Source organism: Mus musculus, chromosome X (genome assembly GCF_000001635.26).
Source record: "Mus musculus strain C57BL/6J chromosome X, GRCm38.p6 C57BL/6J".
Classification (NCBI taxonomy): Eukaryota; Metazoa; Chordata; class Mammalia; order Rodentia; family Muridae; genus Mus; species Mus musculus.
This window is the reverse complement of record NC_000086.7, coordinates 154,151,919-154,170,548: the sequence shown is the minus strand read 5'-3', so window position 1 is coordinate 154,170,548 and position 18,630 is coordinate 154,151,919. Positions and strand designations below refer to the sequence as shown.

General features: G+C 38.3%; 1 protein-coding gene across 1 annotated transcript; it reads left to right on the top strand.

Annotated features, from left to right (window-relative positions):
- The first annotated feature begins 13,661 nt into the window (after nucleotides 1-13,661).
- Nucleotides 13,662-17,978, top strand: Gm16445 (predicted pseudogene 16445). Its single transcript, NM_001243032.1, has 3 exons — nucleotides 13,662-13,730; nucleotides 14,958-15,068; nucleotides 17,188-17,978. Exons 2-3 carry the CDS (start codon nucleotides 15,040-15,042, stop codon nucleotides 17,858-17,860), a joined length of 702 nt encoding a protein of 233 aa, NP_001229961.1. The 5' UTR covers nucleotides 13,662-13,730; nucleotides 14,958-15,039; the 3' UTR covers nucleotides 17,861-17,978.
- The last annotated feature ends 652 nt before the right edge of the window (nucleotides 17,979-18,630 follow it).

The window sequence follows — 18,630 nt, the reverse complement described above, 5'->3', positions numbered from 1 at the left end:
ATGTAGTCACTAACCATGATCTTATCTCTGGGAAAACCAGGTCTTCATTTTAAAAATCATGTATAAGACAGTATTGATAAATATAAACTTTCCCAACAACAAAATTTTACATGGCTTCACATGTGTCATCAGAAGTAGGGTTTGGTATATTGTTCAAGAAAACCTTAAATGAAAAAAATTAAAACAGTTTAAATTTATGCTTTGAAAACTTACAGAAAAACCAGAACTAGTTGTTAAATTGTAACTGTTCATAAAAATTCATTAACTTGTTCTTGGAAATTAGACAGTAGGCATAGGTGATTTTTGTATCTTACTGTGCTAAATGATTATAATAATATCTGTTCTACCTGGCACCTGATTGAATATACTTTTGTTTTTCTTTTTTCGAGACAGGGTTTCTCTGTTTAGCCCTGGCTGTCCTGGAACTCACTTTGTAGACCAGGCTGGCTTAGAACTCAGAAATCTGCCTGCCTCTGCATCCCAAGTGCTGGAATTAAAGGAATGCACCACCACCGCCAGCTTGAATATACCTTTTGAAGTTGTTATATAAGGATGATTATGTGTTTTCCTGTCCCAAAGGATTATTACAATATCCATTTTATTTCACAGCTTCACTGAACACAGATTTTCAGAGTTGTAATACTTGTTTCTCTATGAATAAAATCCCTTGTTTGAGAGCTGCAAAGTACACTCAGATTCAAACTGCCTCTATGTTTATTTCTGTTTGTCACTGCCAAATACTTACTCAACTAAACCTGAGGACCCTCATCACAGGGACCACCCCATACCTGACTGTGGTTGTCCATGGCAAGCATCCACAAATGACATGGTTCCAGTGTGCTTATTTTTCTGTGACTTGACTTTTAAAATATTTCCAGGAGCTGTGTGACCTCAGATAGATATTGTGCTGTGTTGTTGGACAAGATACACAATCTATAGGAGAAGAACAACAGGAAAAGCCATTCTCTCATCTAAGTATTCAGATCTAGGACTTAGACTCAGGTAATTGCAAGAACTAATGTTGTTCTGCTTTCTTTTTTTATTTTTTTAATATTTTATTAGGTATTTTCCTCATTTATATTTAAAATGCTATCCCAAAAGTCCCCCATACCCTCCCCCCACTCCCCTGTCCACCCACTCCCACTTTTTGGCCCTGGAATTCCCCTGTACTGGGGCATATAAAGTTTGCAAGTCCAATGAGCCTCTCTTTCCAGTGATGGCCAACAAGGCCATCTTTTGATACATATGCAGCTAGAGTCAAGAGCTCCGGTGTACTGGTTAGTTCATAATGTTGTTCCACCTATAGGGTTGCAGATCCCTTTAGCTCCTTGGATACTTTCTCTAGCTCCTCCATTTGGGGCCCAATGATCCATCCAATAGCTGACTGTGAGCATCCACTTCTGTGTTTGCTAGGCCCCAGCATAGTCTCACAAGAGAGAGCTATATCTGGGTCCTTTCAGCAAAATCTTGCTAGTGTGTGCAATGGTGCCAGCATTTGGAAGCTGATTATGGGATGGATTCCCAGATATGGCAGTCTCTAGATGGTCCATCCTTTTGTCACAGCTCCAAACTTTGTCTCTGTAACTCCTTCCATGGGTGTTTTGTTCCAAATTCTAAGAAGGGGCAAATTGTCCACACTTTGGTCTTAGTTCTTCTTGAGTTTCATGCGCTTAGCAAATTTTATCCTATATCTTGGGTATCCTAAGTTTCTGGGCTAATATCCACTTATCAGTGAGTACATATTGTGTGAGTTCTTTTGTGATTGGGTTACCTCACTCAGGATGATGACCTCCAGGTCCATCCATTTGCCTAGGAATTTCATAAATTCATTCTTTTTAATAGCTGACTAGTACTCCATTGTGTAAATGTAGCACATCTTCTGTATCCATTCCTCTGTTGAGGGGCATCTGTTCTGCTTTATATATGAAAGAAAATTGTTATTAGTACTACAAGATATAGGCAAGGGAGTGAAGAGAAGTCTATGCTGAATAAGGATATGATAATTCAATAGTAAAAGCTGAGTCCATATAAACCTGGGTTTGAAAGAATAGACCTGAAACAGGCGTTCTTTGTTCTTATAGAATTTATCAAGAAAAGTTCACTCAGGGGCTAGTTGACAATAGCCAGCCATGCACTGATGTCCCTGCATGATGCAAGATTACAAAGCAATACCATTATAAATATCACTTATGAATCTAGGTTATAAAGTCACACTCAGGCTTGATCATGTCAAAAGTCCCCAAGAAAACCTGATGCAGCACTTGTGTGACCAGAGGAAGACACTGTAAAAATGGATGACTCTGGTTATAATCAGACCACCAGTTGAAGCAGCCTAAAAAACTGTGAGCTATACAGTCATTATTAGGAATGCTTTGGGGAATATTAAACACTGAATCCCAGTGTATATGCTGTGTGTCCTTGAGGAAGTCTCAGATTTGGAGATGGCACAAGAGGGTACGTTTAGACTTGCCCACAAATAACATGTCTATGTATTCTCCACATACTTAGCTAGGACCTCTGCTATGGTAACCACAAATGTCAGATCTCTAATGGTATAAAACTCAAGGAAATTTGGTGGAGAACAGAGTTCCACGAGCCAGGAATTAAAGGGTGATCAGGGCACTGGAATGCAAATATCAGTAGATCCCAGCATGCAAACTGGTAAACAACATGTAGATCAGAATCAGGACTTGGAGTATGGAGAGGACAAAGTCAAGCTGGGGCCTAGATAACCAATTGAAGAAATTAGATACAGAAGCTGCAAGAAATGACCTAGTCCAGGGAACATGAGCATCTTCTGGACAGAAGAGAAATTTAGGGAAGTTCTTCAATCAATGTGAACCACCATCTAAACAATCTCAAAGAAAAAACAGTATTATCATCTAAGCGATGTAAAGGCCTTTATCAAAATCCATTACTCTTCCTGATAAAGTGCTTGAAGAGATTGTGGATCCAAGGCACATGCCTGCACATAATAAAGGAAATATAGAGCAAGCCAATAGCCCACATCAAATTAAATGGAGAGAAACTTATATCAATTCCACTACAATCAGGAACAAGAAAAGGCTGTCCCCTTTCTCCAAATCTATTCAATAGCATTGAAGCTCTAGCCAAAGCCTTAAGAAAACTAATTGTGATAAAAGGGCAATTTTCAAAAGAAGAAATCAAAGTTCTGCTACTTGCAGATCATAAGATACTATACATAAGCAACAACAGAATACCTCCAAGAAACACCTCAGTCTGGTACTTTCCTTCAACTAAGTGGCTGGATTCAAATTTAAATAACAAAAATCAGAATCCTCAAAGATAGCAACTATCCACAGGTTGAAAAAGAAATTAGGGAAGGAATACAATTAATCGTGGCCAAAATAACATAACAATATAAAATACCTTGGTGTAATTATAACCAAGAAAGTAAAAGACTTGCATGATAAGAACTTCAAGTCTTTGAAGAACGTATCAGATGATGGAATAATCTCCCTCCCATGCTTGTAGATCATAAAGATTGACCCAGTAAAAATGGCCATCTTAACAACAGAAATATGCAGAAACAGCACAATTGCTATAAATTTCCAACATATTTCTTTACAGAACTTGAAAGAACAATACTCACCTTCATATAGAAAAACAAATTCAAATACAAAAATCCTAGTATAGATGAAACAATACTGCACAATAAACAGACATTTGGAGGTATTGCAATCACACATTTAAAAATGTTTCAGAGCAATACTAATTTTTAAAAACATGGTTTTGGCATAATACTAGTCACCTTGATCAATAAAATTGAATCAAGGATGGAAGGGTGGAACAACTGTGCAGATCAGGAAAGTTGTCACCTCTGGCCTCAGAAAAATAAGCCCACCACCTTCCTTCTAAGCCCAGTACAGGCTGCTTAATGCATCAGAGTGCTCTCCACACTGCAGGACCTCGGGATCTCTTTGGGAACACAGGTGAGTGGAATGCAACATCAGCTCCAAAGAATCACGGAGGGTATTGTGCCAGCAGGAACAGGGACAAAGGATCCCCGCCCGACCAGAGTCTGGGATCCATTCAGGTTGGGGCCAGCCCCACAATCTTCTGCTTGAACCCGGCAAAGGACATCTAGGGCATCAGAGGACTCTCTTCGCCACAGGACTCCTAGGACACCCAGGACCTCCTGATCACCTGAGAGCACGTGGGTGATAGAAGCAACAGAGCTTCTTGGTCAGGGTCTCCTCAGGCCTTCATCCTCAGCCAGGATGTGGAGATGAGACCCAGACCCCTGGGCATATTCCTTGCCAGAGGATAATTGGCCTACAGGGAGGGTTCTGACCCCAGAACTCAGGAGGTAGATCAGAGCTCCAGACTGCTGGAAACCTGCCCTGCAAGAGGAGAACTTGCCTGCAGAGAGTGCTCTGAGCACTAGAACAGTGAGAGAATGGTGAGAGTTGGACTCCCAGGAGTACTGACAGAGGCTAAAAGAATCGCAGGAGGATCAAGCTCCAACCAGAGACAGCGTTTACATTAACACCAGAGATTTCCAGATGGTGAAAGGCAAATGTAAAAATCTTAGCAACAGAAACCAAGAACACTGGGCATCATCAGAACCCAGTACGCCCACCACAATGAGTCCTGGATACCCCATAACACCCAAAAAGTAAGATGCAGATTGAAAATCATATCTCTTGATGGTGGTAGAAGATCTTAAGAAGAGCATTAATAACTCACATAAAGAAATACAGGAGAACACTGCTAAAGAGGTAGAAGTCCTTAAAGAGGAAGCACAAAAATCCCTCAAGTAATTACAGGAGAATACTGCTAAACAAGTAGAAGCCCTTAAAGAAGAAACACAAAAATCCCTCAAGGAATTCAGGAGAACACTGCTAAACAGGTAGAAGTCCTTTTAAAAACTACAGGCAAACACTGCTAAACAGGTTGAAGAAACACAAAAATCCTTTAAAGAATTACAGGAAAACACAACTGAAAAGGCAATGGAATTGAACAAAATCATCCAAGATCTAAAAATGGAAGTAGAAAGAATAAAAAAAAAAAACTCAATGGAAGACAACTCTGGAGATAGAAAGTCTAGGAAAGAAATCAGGAGCCAGAGATGTGAGGATTAGCAACAGAATACAACAGATAGAAAAAAGAATCTCAGGTGCAGGAGATTCCATAGGAAACATGGACACAACAATCACAGAAAATGCAAAATGCAAAAAGATCCTAACTCAAAACATCCAGGGAATTCAGGACACAATGAGAAGACCAAACCTATAGATAATAGGAGTAGATGAGAATGAAGATTTTTAACTTAAAGGGCCAGAAAATATCTTCAACAAAATTAGAGAAGAAAAATTCCTATACCTAAAGAAAGAGATCCCCATGGATATACAAGAAGCCTACAGAATTCCAAATAAACTGGACCAGAAAAGAAATTCCTCCTAACACATAATAATCAGAACAACAAATGCACTAAATAAACACAGAATATTAAAAGCAGTAAGGGAAAAAGGTCAAGTAACATATAAATGCAGACCTATTAGAATTACATCAGACTTCTCACCAGCGACTATGAAAGCCAGAAGATTCTGGACAGATGTTATATACAAACTAAGAGAACACAAATGCCAACCCAGGCTACTATACCCAGCAAAACTATCAAGTACCATAGATGGAGAAACCAAATAATTACATGACAAAACCAAATTCACACAATATCTTTCCACAAATCGAGCCCTTCAAAGGATAATAAAGGGAAAACACCAACACCAAGATGGAAACTACAACCTAGAAAATGCAAGAAAGCAATCCTTTAACAAAATTAAAAGAAGACAACCATAAGAACAGATTCCCAACTTTAACAACAAAAATAGCAGTAAGCAACAATTATTTTCTTTGATTTCTCTTAACATCAATGGACTCAATTCCAACAATAAAAAGACATAGACTAAAAGACTGGCTACACAAACAGGACCTAACATTCTGTCGCTTACTGAAAACCCACCTCAGGGATAAAGACAGACATTACCTCTGAGTAAAAGGCTGGAAAAGAATTTTCCAAGCAAAGGGTCTGAAGAAACAGGATGGAGTGGGCATTCTAATATCAAATAAAATCGACTTCCAACCCAAAGTTATCAAAAAAAAAAAAAAAAAAAGACAAGGAGGGGCATTTCATATTCATCAAAGGTAAAAACTGCCAAGATGATCTCTAAATTCTAAATATCTATGATCAAATATCAAGGGCAGCCACATACATTAAAGAAACTTTAGTAAGGCTTAAAACACACATTGCAACTCACACAATAATAGTGGGAGACTTCAACACCCCACTCTTACTAGTGGACAGATCATGGAAACAGAAAATAAACAGAGACACATGGACAAAAACAGAAGTTATGAAACAAGTGGATTTAACAGATATCTACAGAACATTTTATCCTAAAACAAAAGGATATACCTTCTTCTCAGAACCTCATGGTACCTCCTCCAAAATTGAGCATATGATTACTCACAAAACACTCCTCAACAGATTCAAAAATATTGAAATTATCCCATGCATTCTATCAGATCAACACAGACTAAGGCTGATCTTCAATAAGAGAATAAACAATAGAATGCCAAAATTCACGTAGAAACTGAGCAACACTCTACTCAGTGATACCTTGCTCAAGGAAGAAATAAAAAGAGAAATTAAAGACATTTTAGAGTTTAATGAAAATGAAGCCACAACATAACCAAACTTATGGAACAGAATGAAGGCAGTCCTAAGAGGAAAATTCATCACCCTGAATGCCTCCAAAAAAAAAAAAAAAAACTAGAGAGAGCATACACTAACAGTCTTACCACACTCCTAGAAGCTCTAAAAGAAAAGAAAGCAAATTTACCCAAGAGGAGTAGGAGGCAGGAAACAATAAAATTTAGGGAAGAAATCAACCAAGTGGAAACAAAAAGAACTATACAAAGTACCAACCAAATCAGGAGCTGGTTCTTTGAGAAAATCAACAAGATAGATAAACCCTTACCTAGACAGACAAGAGGGCACAGGGACAATATCCTAATTAACAAAATCAGAAATGAAAAGGGAGACATAACAACAGATCCTGAGGAAATCCAAAACATCATCAGATCCTACTACAAAAGTATATACTCAACAAAATTGGAAAACCTGGATGAAATGGATAACTTCCTAGACGGATACAAGGTACCAAATTTAAATCAAGATCAGATTAAAGATCTTAACAGTCCTATTTCCCCCAAAGGAATAGAAGCAGTCATCAATAGTCTCCCAAATAAAAAAAGCCCAGATGTGTTTAGTGCAGAGTTCTATCAGACCTTCAAAGAAGACCTAATTCCAACTGCCCTCAAACTATTCCACAAGTTAGAAACAGAAGGTAACTAAACAAATATTTCTATAACGCCACAATTACTCTGTTAGGTAAACCACACAAAGATCCAACAAAGAAAGAGAACTTAAGCCAATTTCCCTTATTAATATTGATGCAAAAATACTCAATAAAACAAAATCCAAGAAAACAGAATCCAAGAAAAGAATGAAACAATCATCCATCATAACCAAGTAGACTTCATCACAGGGATGCAGGGATGGATTAATATACAGAAATCCATCAAAGAAATCTACTATATAAACAAACTGAAAGGCAAAAAATAAATGATCATCTCTTTAGATGTTGAGAAAGAATTTGTCAATATCCAAAAAACTTCGTGATAACAGTCATGAAAAGATCAGGAATTCAAGACCCATACCTAAACATAATAAAAGCAAAATACAGCAAACCAGTAGCCAACATCAAACTAATGGAGAGAAGGTGGAAGCAATCCCACTAAAATCAGGGACTAGACAAGGCTGTCCACTTTCTCCCTACCTATTCAACATTGTACTTGAAGGCCTAGCCAGAACAATTCGACAACAAAAGGAGATCAAGGGTATACAAACTGGAAAGGAAGAAGACAAAATATGACTATTTGCAGATGATAAGACAGTATATGTCAGTGATTCGAAAAATTCCACCAGAGAACTACTAAACCTGAAGAACAGCTTCATTGCAGGAGCTGGATATAAAATTAACTCAAACAAATCAGTGGCCTTTCTCTACACAAAGGATAAACAGGATGAGAAATAAATTAGGATAACAATACCCTTCACAATAGACACAAATAATATAAAATATCTTGGTGTTACTTTAACTAAGGAAGTGAAAAATCATTATGACAAGAACTTCAAATCTCTGTGGAAAGAAATTGAAGAAGATCTCAGAAGTTGGAACGAACTCCCATGCTCATGGATTGGCAGGATTAATATAATAAAAAAGGCTATCCTGCTGAAAGCAATCTACAGATTCAATGCAATCCCCATTTAAATTCCAACTGAATTCTTCACTGAAATAGAAAGGGCAATTTGAATATTCATCTGGAGTAACAAAAAACCTAGGATAGCAAAAAATATTCTCAACAATAAAAGAACCTCTGGGGGAATCACCATTCTTGACCTCAAGCTGTACAATAGAGCAATTGTGATCAAAACTGCATGGTACAAGTAAAATGACAGACAGGTAGATGGATGGAATAGAATTGAAGACCCAAAAATGAACCCACACACCTATGGTCACCTGATGTTTGACAAGGGAGCTAAAACCATCCAGTTGAAAAAAGACAGCATTTTCAACAAACTGTGAAGGTATAACTGGCGGTTATCCTGTAGAAGAATGAAAATTGATCCATTCTTATGTGCTTGTACAAAGCTCAAGTCTAAGTGGATCAAAGACCTCCACATAAAATCAGAGACACTGAAATTTATAAGGAGAAAGTGGGGGAAAGCCTCAAATATATGGGTATAGGAGAAAATTTCCTAAACAGAACAGCAATGGCCTGTGCTGTAAGATCAAGAATGGACAAATGGGACGTTATAAAATTGCAAAGCTTCTGTAGGGCAAAAGATACTGTCAATAAGACAAAAAGGCCACCACCTGATTGGGAAAGAATTTTTACCAATCCTAAGTCTGATAGGGGACAAATATCCAATATATACAGGAGCTCAAGAAGCTGGACTGCAGAAATTCAAATAACCCTATTACAAAATGGGGTACATAGCTAAACATTGAATTCTCAACCGAGGAATAATGAAGGGCTGAGAAGCACTTGAAAAATGAAAAACATCCTTAATCATCAGGGAAATGCAAATCAATACAACCCTGAGATTCCACCTCACACCAGTCTGAATGGCTAGGATAAAAAATTCAGGTGACAGCAGATGCTGACAATGATGTGGAGAAAGAGGAACACTCCTCCATTGCTGGTGGAATTGCAAGCTTGTATAACCACTCTGGAAATCAGTCTGCTGTTTCCTCAGAAAAATGGACATAGTACTACCAGTACATCCAGTAATACATTTTCTGGGTATATACCCTGAAGATGTTCCAACTGTTAATAAGGAAACATGCTCCACTATGTTCATATTAGCCCTATTTATAGTAGCAAAGATGGAAGAACCCAGATGACCCACAACAGAGGAATAGATACAGAAAATGTGGTACATTTACACAATGGAATACTACTCAGCTATTACAAACAATGAATTTATAAAATTCTTGAGCAAATGTATTTATCTGGAGGATATCATCCTGAGTGTGTGTACTGGCTAGTTTTGTGTCAACTTGAAACAGATGGCGTTATCACAGAGAAAGGAGCTTCAGTTGAGGAAATGCCTCCATGAGCTCCAACTGTAAGGCATTTTCTCAATTAGTGATCAAGGGGGAAAGGCCCCTTGTGGGTGGTGCCATCCCTGGGCTGGTAGTCTTGAGTTCTATAAGAGAGCAGGCTGAGCAAGCCAGGGGAGGCAAGCCAGTAAAAAACATCCCTCCATGGCATCTGCATCAGCTCCTGCTTTCTGACCTGCTTGAGATCCAGTCCTGACTTCCTTTGGTGATGAAGAGCAATGTGGAAGTGTAAGCTGAATGAACGCTTTCCTCCCCAACTTGCTCCTTGGTCATGATGTTTGTGGAGGAATAGAAACCCTGACTAAGACAAATTGATACCAGGAGTGGGGTATTCCTGTCACAATCTGACCATGTTTTGGGGAGGACTGTGGAAGGACTTTGGAACTTTGGACTTGAAGATCCATCCATCGTTAAGAGCTCTGTTGGATGTCATGTAGGAGCTTGGAAGATAATGTTGAGAACACTGCAGAAGATGGAGCTCTGGTTTGTGAAATTTCAGAGGGAAAATTAAAGACTCTTTTCAGGGCCATTGCTGTTTTGATTGTGAAGATTCTGTAGTTCGGGTTAGCTGGGGCTGAAGAATCAGCTGTGATTAACAGGATACCAGAACTACCAAAGCAAAAATTTTGCATTACTGGGACTATTGATGCTGGTTAGCTGTAGCTAAGAAATTAGCGGTGATTAAGAAGAGACCAGCATCATTGAGGTGATATCTTCCGGGAACTGTTTTCTGAAAGCACAAAGAGGCTTTGTTCAAGAGATGGCCAAGGTTGTACTCCTGCAGCAGCGGGACTTGGTAATATGTAAGGGTCACCCAGGTGGTACTGGTTTTGAAGGAATGAAGGGGTCACGCAAAGCAGCTGAGGCTCGGCACTGTGAGAGGCCATGAAAGGCCATTGGTGAAGGTGCAGCCTCAGTTGCAATTGAAGGCCCAGGACTGAAGGGGTCATGCAGTGTTTTGGAGATGCCAGTACCATGAGATGACCACCAAGAGCAGCAGCAGCAGTGGGGTACAGGCATCTGGAGCCTAGAGGATGATGCGTGTGCTACAAAGGGCATGGCTGGAGAAGTGACCCAAGCCCTTGGAGGAGCCCAGAAGATCGTGAGTTGGATCCCAGACATTGGACAGTTGGAGATTGACTTTTGCTTTTGATTGTGACTGTGCCCTGATATCTTCCCTCTTGAAGGAAGAAACAGTTTTAGTGGAGCCCACAGTTAAGATACTTAATTGTAAAAAGACTTTGGATTTTAAAAGAGAAGGATATTTTAAAGAGATTGAAATTTTAAGAATATGTAAAGGCTGTGGGACTTTTAAAGTTATTTAGATCTTGGGGATGAATAAGATTGTAAGGGTTGAGGCTTACTAGTGATGTGTTTGTGTGTCAAGTTGACAAGGGGTCAATTGTACTGGCTAGTTTTGTGTCAACTTGACACAGCTGGCATTATCACAGAGAAAGGAGCTTCAGTTGAGGAAATGCCTCCATGAGCTCCAACTGTAAGGCATTTTCTCAATTAGTGATCAAGGGGGAAAGGCCCCTTGTGGGTGGTGCTATCCCTGGCCTGGTAGTCTTGGGTTCTATAAGAGAGCAGGCTGAGCAAGCCAGGGGAGGCAAGCCAGTAAAGAACATCCCTCCATGGCATCTGCATCAGCTCCTGCTTTCTGACCTGCTTGAGTTCCAGTCCTGATTTCCTTTGGTGATGAAGAGCAATGTGGAGGTGTAAGCTGAAAAAAACCCTTTCCTCCCCAACTTGCTTCTTGGTCATGATGTTTGTGCAGGAATAGAAACCCTGACTAAGACAGTGTGGTAATCCAATAACAAAAGAAGTCACTTGATATGCACTCACTGATAAGTGGATATTAGCCCAGAAACCTAGAATACCCAAGATACAACTTCCAAAACACAAGAAAATCAAGAAGGAAGACCAATTCGTGGATACTTCATTCCTCCCTACAATAGGGAATAAAATATCCATGGAAGGAGTTGCAGAGACAAAGTTTAGAGCTAAAACAAAAGGATCAACCATCCAGGAACTGCCCCACCATGGGTTCCATCCCATAATCAGCCACCAAACACAGACACTATTACATACACCAGCAAGATTTTGCTGAAAAGACCCTGATAGAGCTGTCTCCTTTGAGGCTTTGCCAGTGCCTGGCAAATATAGAAGTAGATGCTCATAGTCATCTATAGGATGGATGTAGGATGTAGGAACTTGAGAAAGTACCCACGAGCTGAAGGGGTCTGCAACCCTATACGTGGAACAACAATATGAACTAATCAGTAAGACCAGAACTCATGTCTCTAGCTGCATATGTAGCAGAAGAAGGCCTAGTTGGCCATCACTGGGAAGAGAGGACCCTTGGTCTAGAAAACATTGTATGCCCCAGTACAGGGGAAAGCCAGGGCCAAGAAGTGGGAGTGAGTGGATAGGGGATCAGTGGGGGGAGGGTATAGGGAAATTTTGGGTTAGGATTTGGAATAAATGAAGAAAATATCGAAGAAAAAAAAGAAAAAGAAAACAGACTAGCTAAAAAAAATACCCCCAAAACGAAAGAAAAAAATTGAATCAAATCTTTGAAGTCAATCCCATTCCAATGTGTGTTTCTTGTATGCATTTGAAAGGTGGATGAATTTCATATCCATACTGGAATCTGTGTCTATTTATTGAGGAATATAGAGATATTAATTGCCATTGATTGTTAATTTTTCATCTTTTTTGTTCCTGTTGTATATTTTTGTAATGATAGTATTATGTCTTCATGTGTACATGACTTTCATTCCTTCCTTCAAATTGTCTTCTCTATCTCTACCTATCTCTATCTCTCTCTCTCCTCTCTCCTCTCTCTCTCCTTCCAATTTAGATATGCAGGTGTGAACTCTTCCTGTATTTTTCATGCACGTAGTTAGTGAGAATGGTACTTTAAGATTCTGGAGTAGTTAATACAGGATTATTACAACCAGCAAGAACACAGAGATGCAAGTTCTTAGAACTACAGTGACGTGTTTGGATGATACACCTGTGTAAGTTTCACAAATGTTATGGGATTAACATGCAACATTTATACTAAACTCAGTGTCCAATTGAAGTTGTAATATTAGTAGACGTTGTAAATAACATTGCTTATGTGCACAGGCACCTGATATTAGATACTTCATTGCTATAGGGAAAATCTACTCCTTATATTCAGATCAGGGAACATTGATATTAGTTCACACTTAATACTATTTTGTCATACATAACTTCCTCACTCAATCGACATTGTATAAGCTTTTATGAGCCATAGATGATAATTAACAAAGAGACCCTCAACTGAACAATGTGGAGAACATGAGAGACTTTAAAGTATTCAGTCCTAAATGACATGTGTCCAATATACCCTTTCCTGTCATTCAGAAAACTTTGGGAGTATGCACACAAGTGCACACCAGACAATAGTAGAACTAACACAATGTACTGAACACAGTGAATCACCACTAACCTAGAAGCTATTTACAGTTTATGCTTTCTAGAAAAAAGAAAATCATTTTCACCAAAAGTACATCACTGTGTACATCTACTGCACTCCAGGAAAGGGATCATGACAGGGATTAGTGACATCATTTATTTTAAATATCCTCAGATTTTTATTTGTTATAGTTACGGATTTCCTGTTTTTTCCTACTATAACTAAGGGTATTATAAGACTTTTTATGCTTTGTTGTAGTGAGTAAATTGATATACAGTTGGGATGAGTATGCAAGTGTGGAAGATACTTCAAATATCAAAGGGGAAATCCATCATCAAGTTATGCTATATAAGGAATCTTTCTAAATTAAAAATGAAAAAAATATTTCCAGAAACATTCTCACATATGAGAACAACATTAACATCACTGGCCCTTTAAGACTATATCTTAAGTCTGAGTCATAATGAGCCATTCACTTTTGGTAGTCTTGGAAACATAAAACTTTTTAATGTGAGTCTCTAACACTGGGCAGTCACTAACAGTTGCACTTCAATGAAAAGATAAAGGCAAGTTTGTGGGAACTACAAGGGGGCTGGGGAGGAGGGGTAACAGAGGATATCCCATGTCTAGCCATAGTTCCTCCTGTGCTCTGGGCAGGCAGAAGCGAGAGAAATGCCTGTCACTGTCTACTCGGCCCTGGGTGGGTATCTAAGCCACTGACCCCACTCTACAGTGGTGGGTAAAGGGCAGTCCCAAAAACCATGGGGCCCCAGGCCAACACCCTGTGCCCTGGAGTTATGGGGGAGAGGGCTGAGGGAGAGATGTTCTCATACAGGCAAGAGTAAGCACAGATGAACATAGACAGTCTATGGTTTTAGAGCTTTATTGTAGAAAGGCAGGGTGAAAGAGAAAAGGTGGAAAGAGAGAGTGTCTGGTCATGATCAAGAGAAGAGAAGGGGAAAAGCGAGACAGAAAGAAGAAAGGCTAGAGAGAAAGAGAACATAACAAAGTGAGAGGAGAGAAGAAAGGAGAGTAAGGGGAGTAAGGTATAGAGAGCAAGAGAGAGAGGAAGACCCAAACAGCCCTCTTAGGGTATGCTGTTGCTAGTTAACTGGGGAGGTGTTTATCCTGAAGGTCATAAGTTTGGGACATTGCCTATATGACTACTAACCATGTTTCTCTTGTGGAGGACATGGGAGGGGGAGGTAACTTCAACAGGAGCCAGAGTTCCAGGAGACATGAGAGAACTCCTTCCTTTGCATCTAGGTAAATTATCAGCACCAGGTCCCAAGGTTCAGACCTCAGCTCAACTGGAAACCAGACTTTCTGTCCATAGCCATATGCCCCACAAATGTATTTGACATGTTATTTAGTTATTAGTAATAACTGTTCATTTCATAAGACCAAGAAGACAAAAAAGGTACTTGACATAATTTTTAGTAATTTGTTAATATAAATTTCCATATATGTACATCTGAGAATATCAAGTGTGTGGAAGCCATGCTTGTGTAAGAGAGCTCTTCAGCTTGTGTTATTACACCTTTATAATTTCCTGGACATAGTGGGTGAATTAGACCTGCTCTTTTCCTATATATAACAGGGGCATAATGATTGTGCAGATCTGACTGGAGGTTTAGGCATATCAGAATGTTTAAACTCTGTGAAGTTTATAAATGAGGCTCCAACTAATCAAAGGAGGACAGAATTGTAAAGGTTTATATGAGTCAGCAGTTTTTTGGTGAAACAAGGTTCTGAGTTGATATTTCTGCCTAACACAATTTCACTTCTTAAAGGTGATTCAACTCCTTTGGGACTCCATTTCTGTTCTACATTTCCTGTGAATTCAAAGATATTTTTATTCACAGTATCTTTCAAATGGATCAACTCGTCGTTGATACTCTGAGGTAAAAAAATTACATAAGTTGGATAGAGGGTTTTAAAATGGGTCTGTATGAAAGAGTTACATCTAATCCATGAGATTCAGACATAGGCAGAACCTGGTCCTTCTAGACTAGTTCATCTGTGTGGCATAACAACACTTTCCACCTTTGTCTGGTTGTAAATCAATATACATTGTTCCTGCAGTTCACTGGCACAGATTTGCCTTGGTAAGTAAGAAGACTTGAACAGGGTATTACTGAAGATACCATCAATTAAAATCCTATCTCTCACCCCTTGGTATTGAAAACTTTATATGCCCCAGTACAGGGTAATACCAGGGCCAAGAAGTGGGAGTGCGTGGGTAGGGAAGCATGGCATGGGGAGGGTATAGGGAACTTTCAGGGTAGGATTTGAAATGAATATAAAGAAAGTATCTTAAAAAAAAAGAGTTGTTGTAGTGATGGTGTCTCTTCATCGCAATAAAACCCTAAGACACACTGGAAAAAATCTTCTCATTGGTTGAACTATATCAACTGATCAGATTTGAAATATAAATACAAGTAACATTGTATGCACTGAGAAGATTGTAGTTATATATTTATAAATATATGTGTGTGTGTGTGTGTAGTTGTAGAATATTACATTTTATATAAATAACGAAAAGGGGGCCATACATTTGGGAGTAAGGGGGGTAATATAAATAGGAATGGTTGGAGGGAAAAAGTAAATTAGGTAATCATATTTTAACTTCAACTAATAAAATGTTTATAATGTTTACCAAAAAAAAAAAAGAAAGAAATCCAATCTCTCTGCTGTAACTTTTCACGTGGTACAGCTACTATCTTCTCCAAATAGGGAAGAACATTCCCTAGTAGGTGTTAAAGAGTGAGTGCCTGGGAGGGAAGATTTCTTAGCAACTAGATCCTGATTTTAGTACCCACAAAACATCTGCATGTACAGTGACAATGAAATAAACCACATATCTGGTAGATGCAAAAGTTCCCCCCCCCGTGGTTTTCTTTTCAAGTACCCCATGGAATCCCTTGGTTCACAGTTTTCTATGAGCATTAACACAAACTATATCCAAAGTTTTAACTTAGTACAGATCCAAATGAATTTGTGAATACATTACAAATGGAGTCTATGTTTTGCTAAAAGTTAGAAAAAAGATAGTCAGTATAGTATATGTGCAACAATCAAATAAAGTTCATAACCTGAAAATGGGCATTTGAATACATTATATTTAAAGTATTTAAATTTTAACAAGTCTTCAGTAATTGTGTGTAGATTTCAGACTTTGGTACTGAAGAATGATTTTAGGCCCTTTCACAAGAACAGCAATCACCCTTTCACTGAGGAGTATATGTGGCCTAGATGTTTACATATATTGAAATTCATTGTCACTGTGCCCTTAATTAAAAATTTGTATAGCTTTTTAAAGATTTTCACATTTCAAAAAAAAAAATGCCACAAAGACATTTAACACTATTAGTTTTTTCTACATAGAGTTGCTTTTGGCATGTAATTTTGATGTGTTCCTGTTTGCAAGTGTGTGGGTTCCTGACAGTGTGTCTATCAAAGCCTGTATACATATATAAGACTATACATGTTTCATATGCGGAATTTGTACGTACATCATTATGCCATATCAATTAGTTTTCATTTTGCTTGTTCTTTCAGCACACTTCAGTTTATAATAGTCACATGATAGTCCTATAATGTAATTTAGAAATGATATTTGAGCATTCTAGTATTTGTTGCTCTCATGTATTTATTGCATTTGTGAATTAAAATCACAGATGATAAACATCACATCATATATGACAAGACAATTTTATTTTTTATACTATTAATTCCAAGGGTGAAAATTCTTAGTTAATATAAAATTACATTTTAGTGGTTGACAGATACATAAAATTTTGTCACAAAATTACTTGAAGACAGTAATCCTCTGATTGTCATGGACTTCCAGGCTTCTTATACCCTTACTTGTAGTATGATAAACACTAATTCATAGAAATGTAATTATGTGAAATCCCAGACTGGGTATGAGATCTTACTGCCCAATGTAATGTGTCTATTGTTTTCCCATATACTTTTGTGTCATTATTTGACTTTATACTTGTTTAATGTCATCTACAGATTTATCAATGAGAAGGACTGCATCTACAAGCTGAGCGGCCTCCTTAGCAGCTTATTAGCTTTCATGCTTGAAGTACTCATTGCAAGCATCTTATCCTGGCGCCTATGGGAATTTGACAGCAATGTTGTGCAATTTGTGTCCTTTGGCCTGTTTGAAGCATATTACCCTCAGCAGTTTAACATCTCTGGAACACTAACCAAGATGCTGGTGTACACCCCTATTGATTCAACTTGGAACATTTCAACTGAATTTATGTATGCACAGAACCTGATAGTATTGGCCATTTTGATGAAGCCTGTGGTTCTGGTTTTCTGTGTAATAGCCATTAAAATCAGCTGCACGAAGAACCCACTAGTGGAGATGCAGATATATTGCTACAAGATCTCTGCCTTAATTTTGTCTGTTAGCAGCATGTTCGCATTTGTTTCTGTGATCTGGAACCACATGGTAGATTTTTATGGCCACACCACTCTTGACTTTCCATCTGATTTTCCTGTTAAGAAAGAAGCTTTAACAAGCAAACATTTAACTGTGGTGTTACCAGTAGGCCTCCTTATAGCCACCATGTCACTCTTTGGTGTGATCATGTTTCTCTCTGAGATAAGCGATTTGAAACTAAAGCGTCCTGTGAAGGCCAATGATGCTTCCAAAATGGGCCTTCTAGATGCGTGAAGTGATAAGTTTTGGATTTCCAACATTTGTGAGAATGTTCTTTAAGAAGTTTTCTCTTCCTACAGGAAACTCATGTAGTTCTCAACTCATTCTAAATAAATTTGTTCTATACCAAGCATCAATTGATTCTCAAGCTGTGTTTATGCTTACTTTTTCCTCTATATCCCTTAGCTTTTTCATTTTCAAGCTCTAAAGGCTATGATAATTTGCTCAAATTTTGCCAACAAGCAGTAGTAAGAGAATGTATGTCTGTAATGCATATTGCAAAAATAAACAAAGCAAATCCCTGGTGAAATGTTTTCATAAGTTAGTTGATTCTTAAGGAAATCAATGTAATCACATTCCTTTGTGGAGAATCTAAGGTACAGAAAATACTGAGAGCCTTTTATGAACTCTTGTGGGAATCCATTAAAGAAGCACATTATTTATTATGAACATATATGCAAGTAATTTGAATGGGTGAAATAACTCCCTACTACACAACTTATGCCTCTAATAAAACCCCAGTGGTCCAGAATGGAATATATTATTTTAAACCATGGCTGAATAGGGTTCCATAAAAGATAATCTTCCTGACAAAAAGACTGTTTCAATTCCATTCAACATTCTCTACAATTTTATGTAAGTATGACCCTATTGAGAAGGAAACTATTTCTTAAGTAAATGAACATGAAGAAATGGAGCTCCTGCCAACTACAAGCTTCAATCCTATTGATGTGCATGCATATTAATGAAAATTAGACTACTTCCAATTGTCAATATCAAAGAGC

Coding starts and splice junctions, on each gene's coding strand:
- Gm16445 (NM_001243032.1), top strand. CDS start 15,040: ATGGATCAACTCGTCGTTGATACTCTGAG. Junction 15,069..17,187: donor CTCGTCGTTGATACTCTGAG/GTAAAAAAATTA, acceptor TGTCATCTACAG/ATTTATCAATGAGAAGGACT.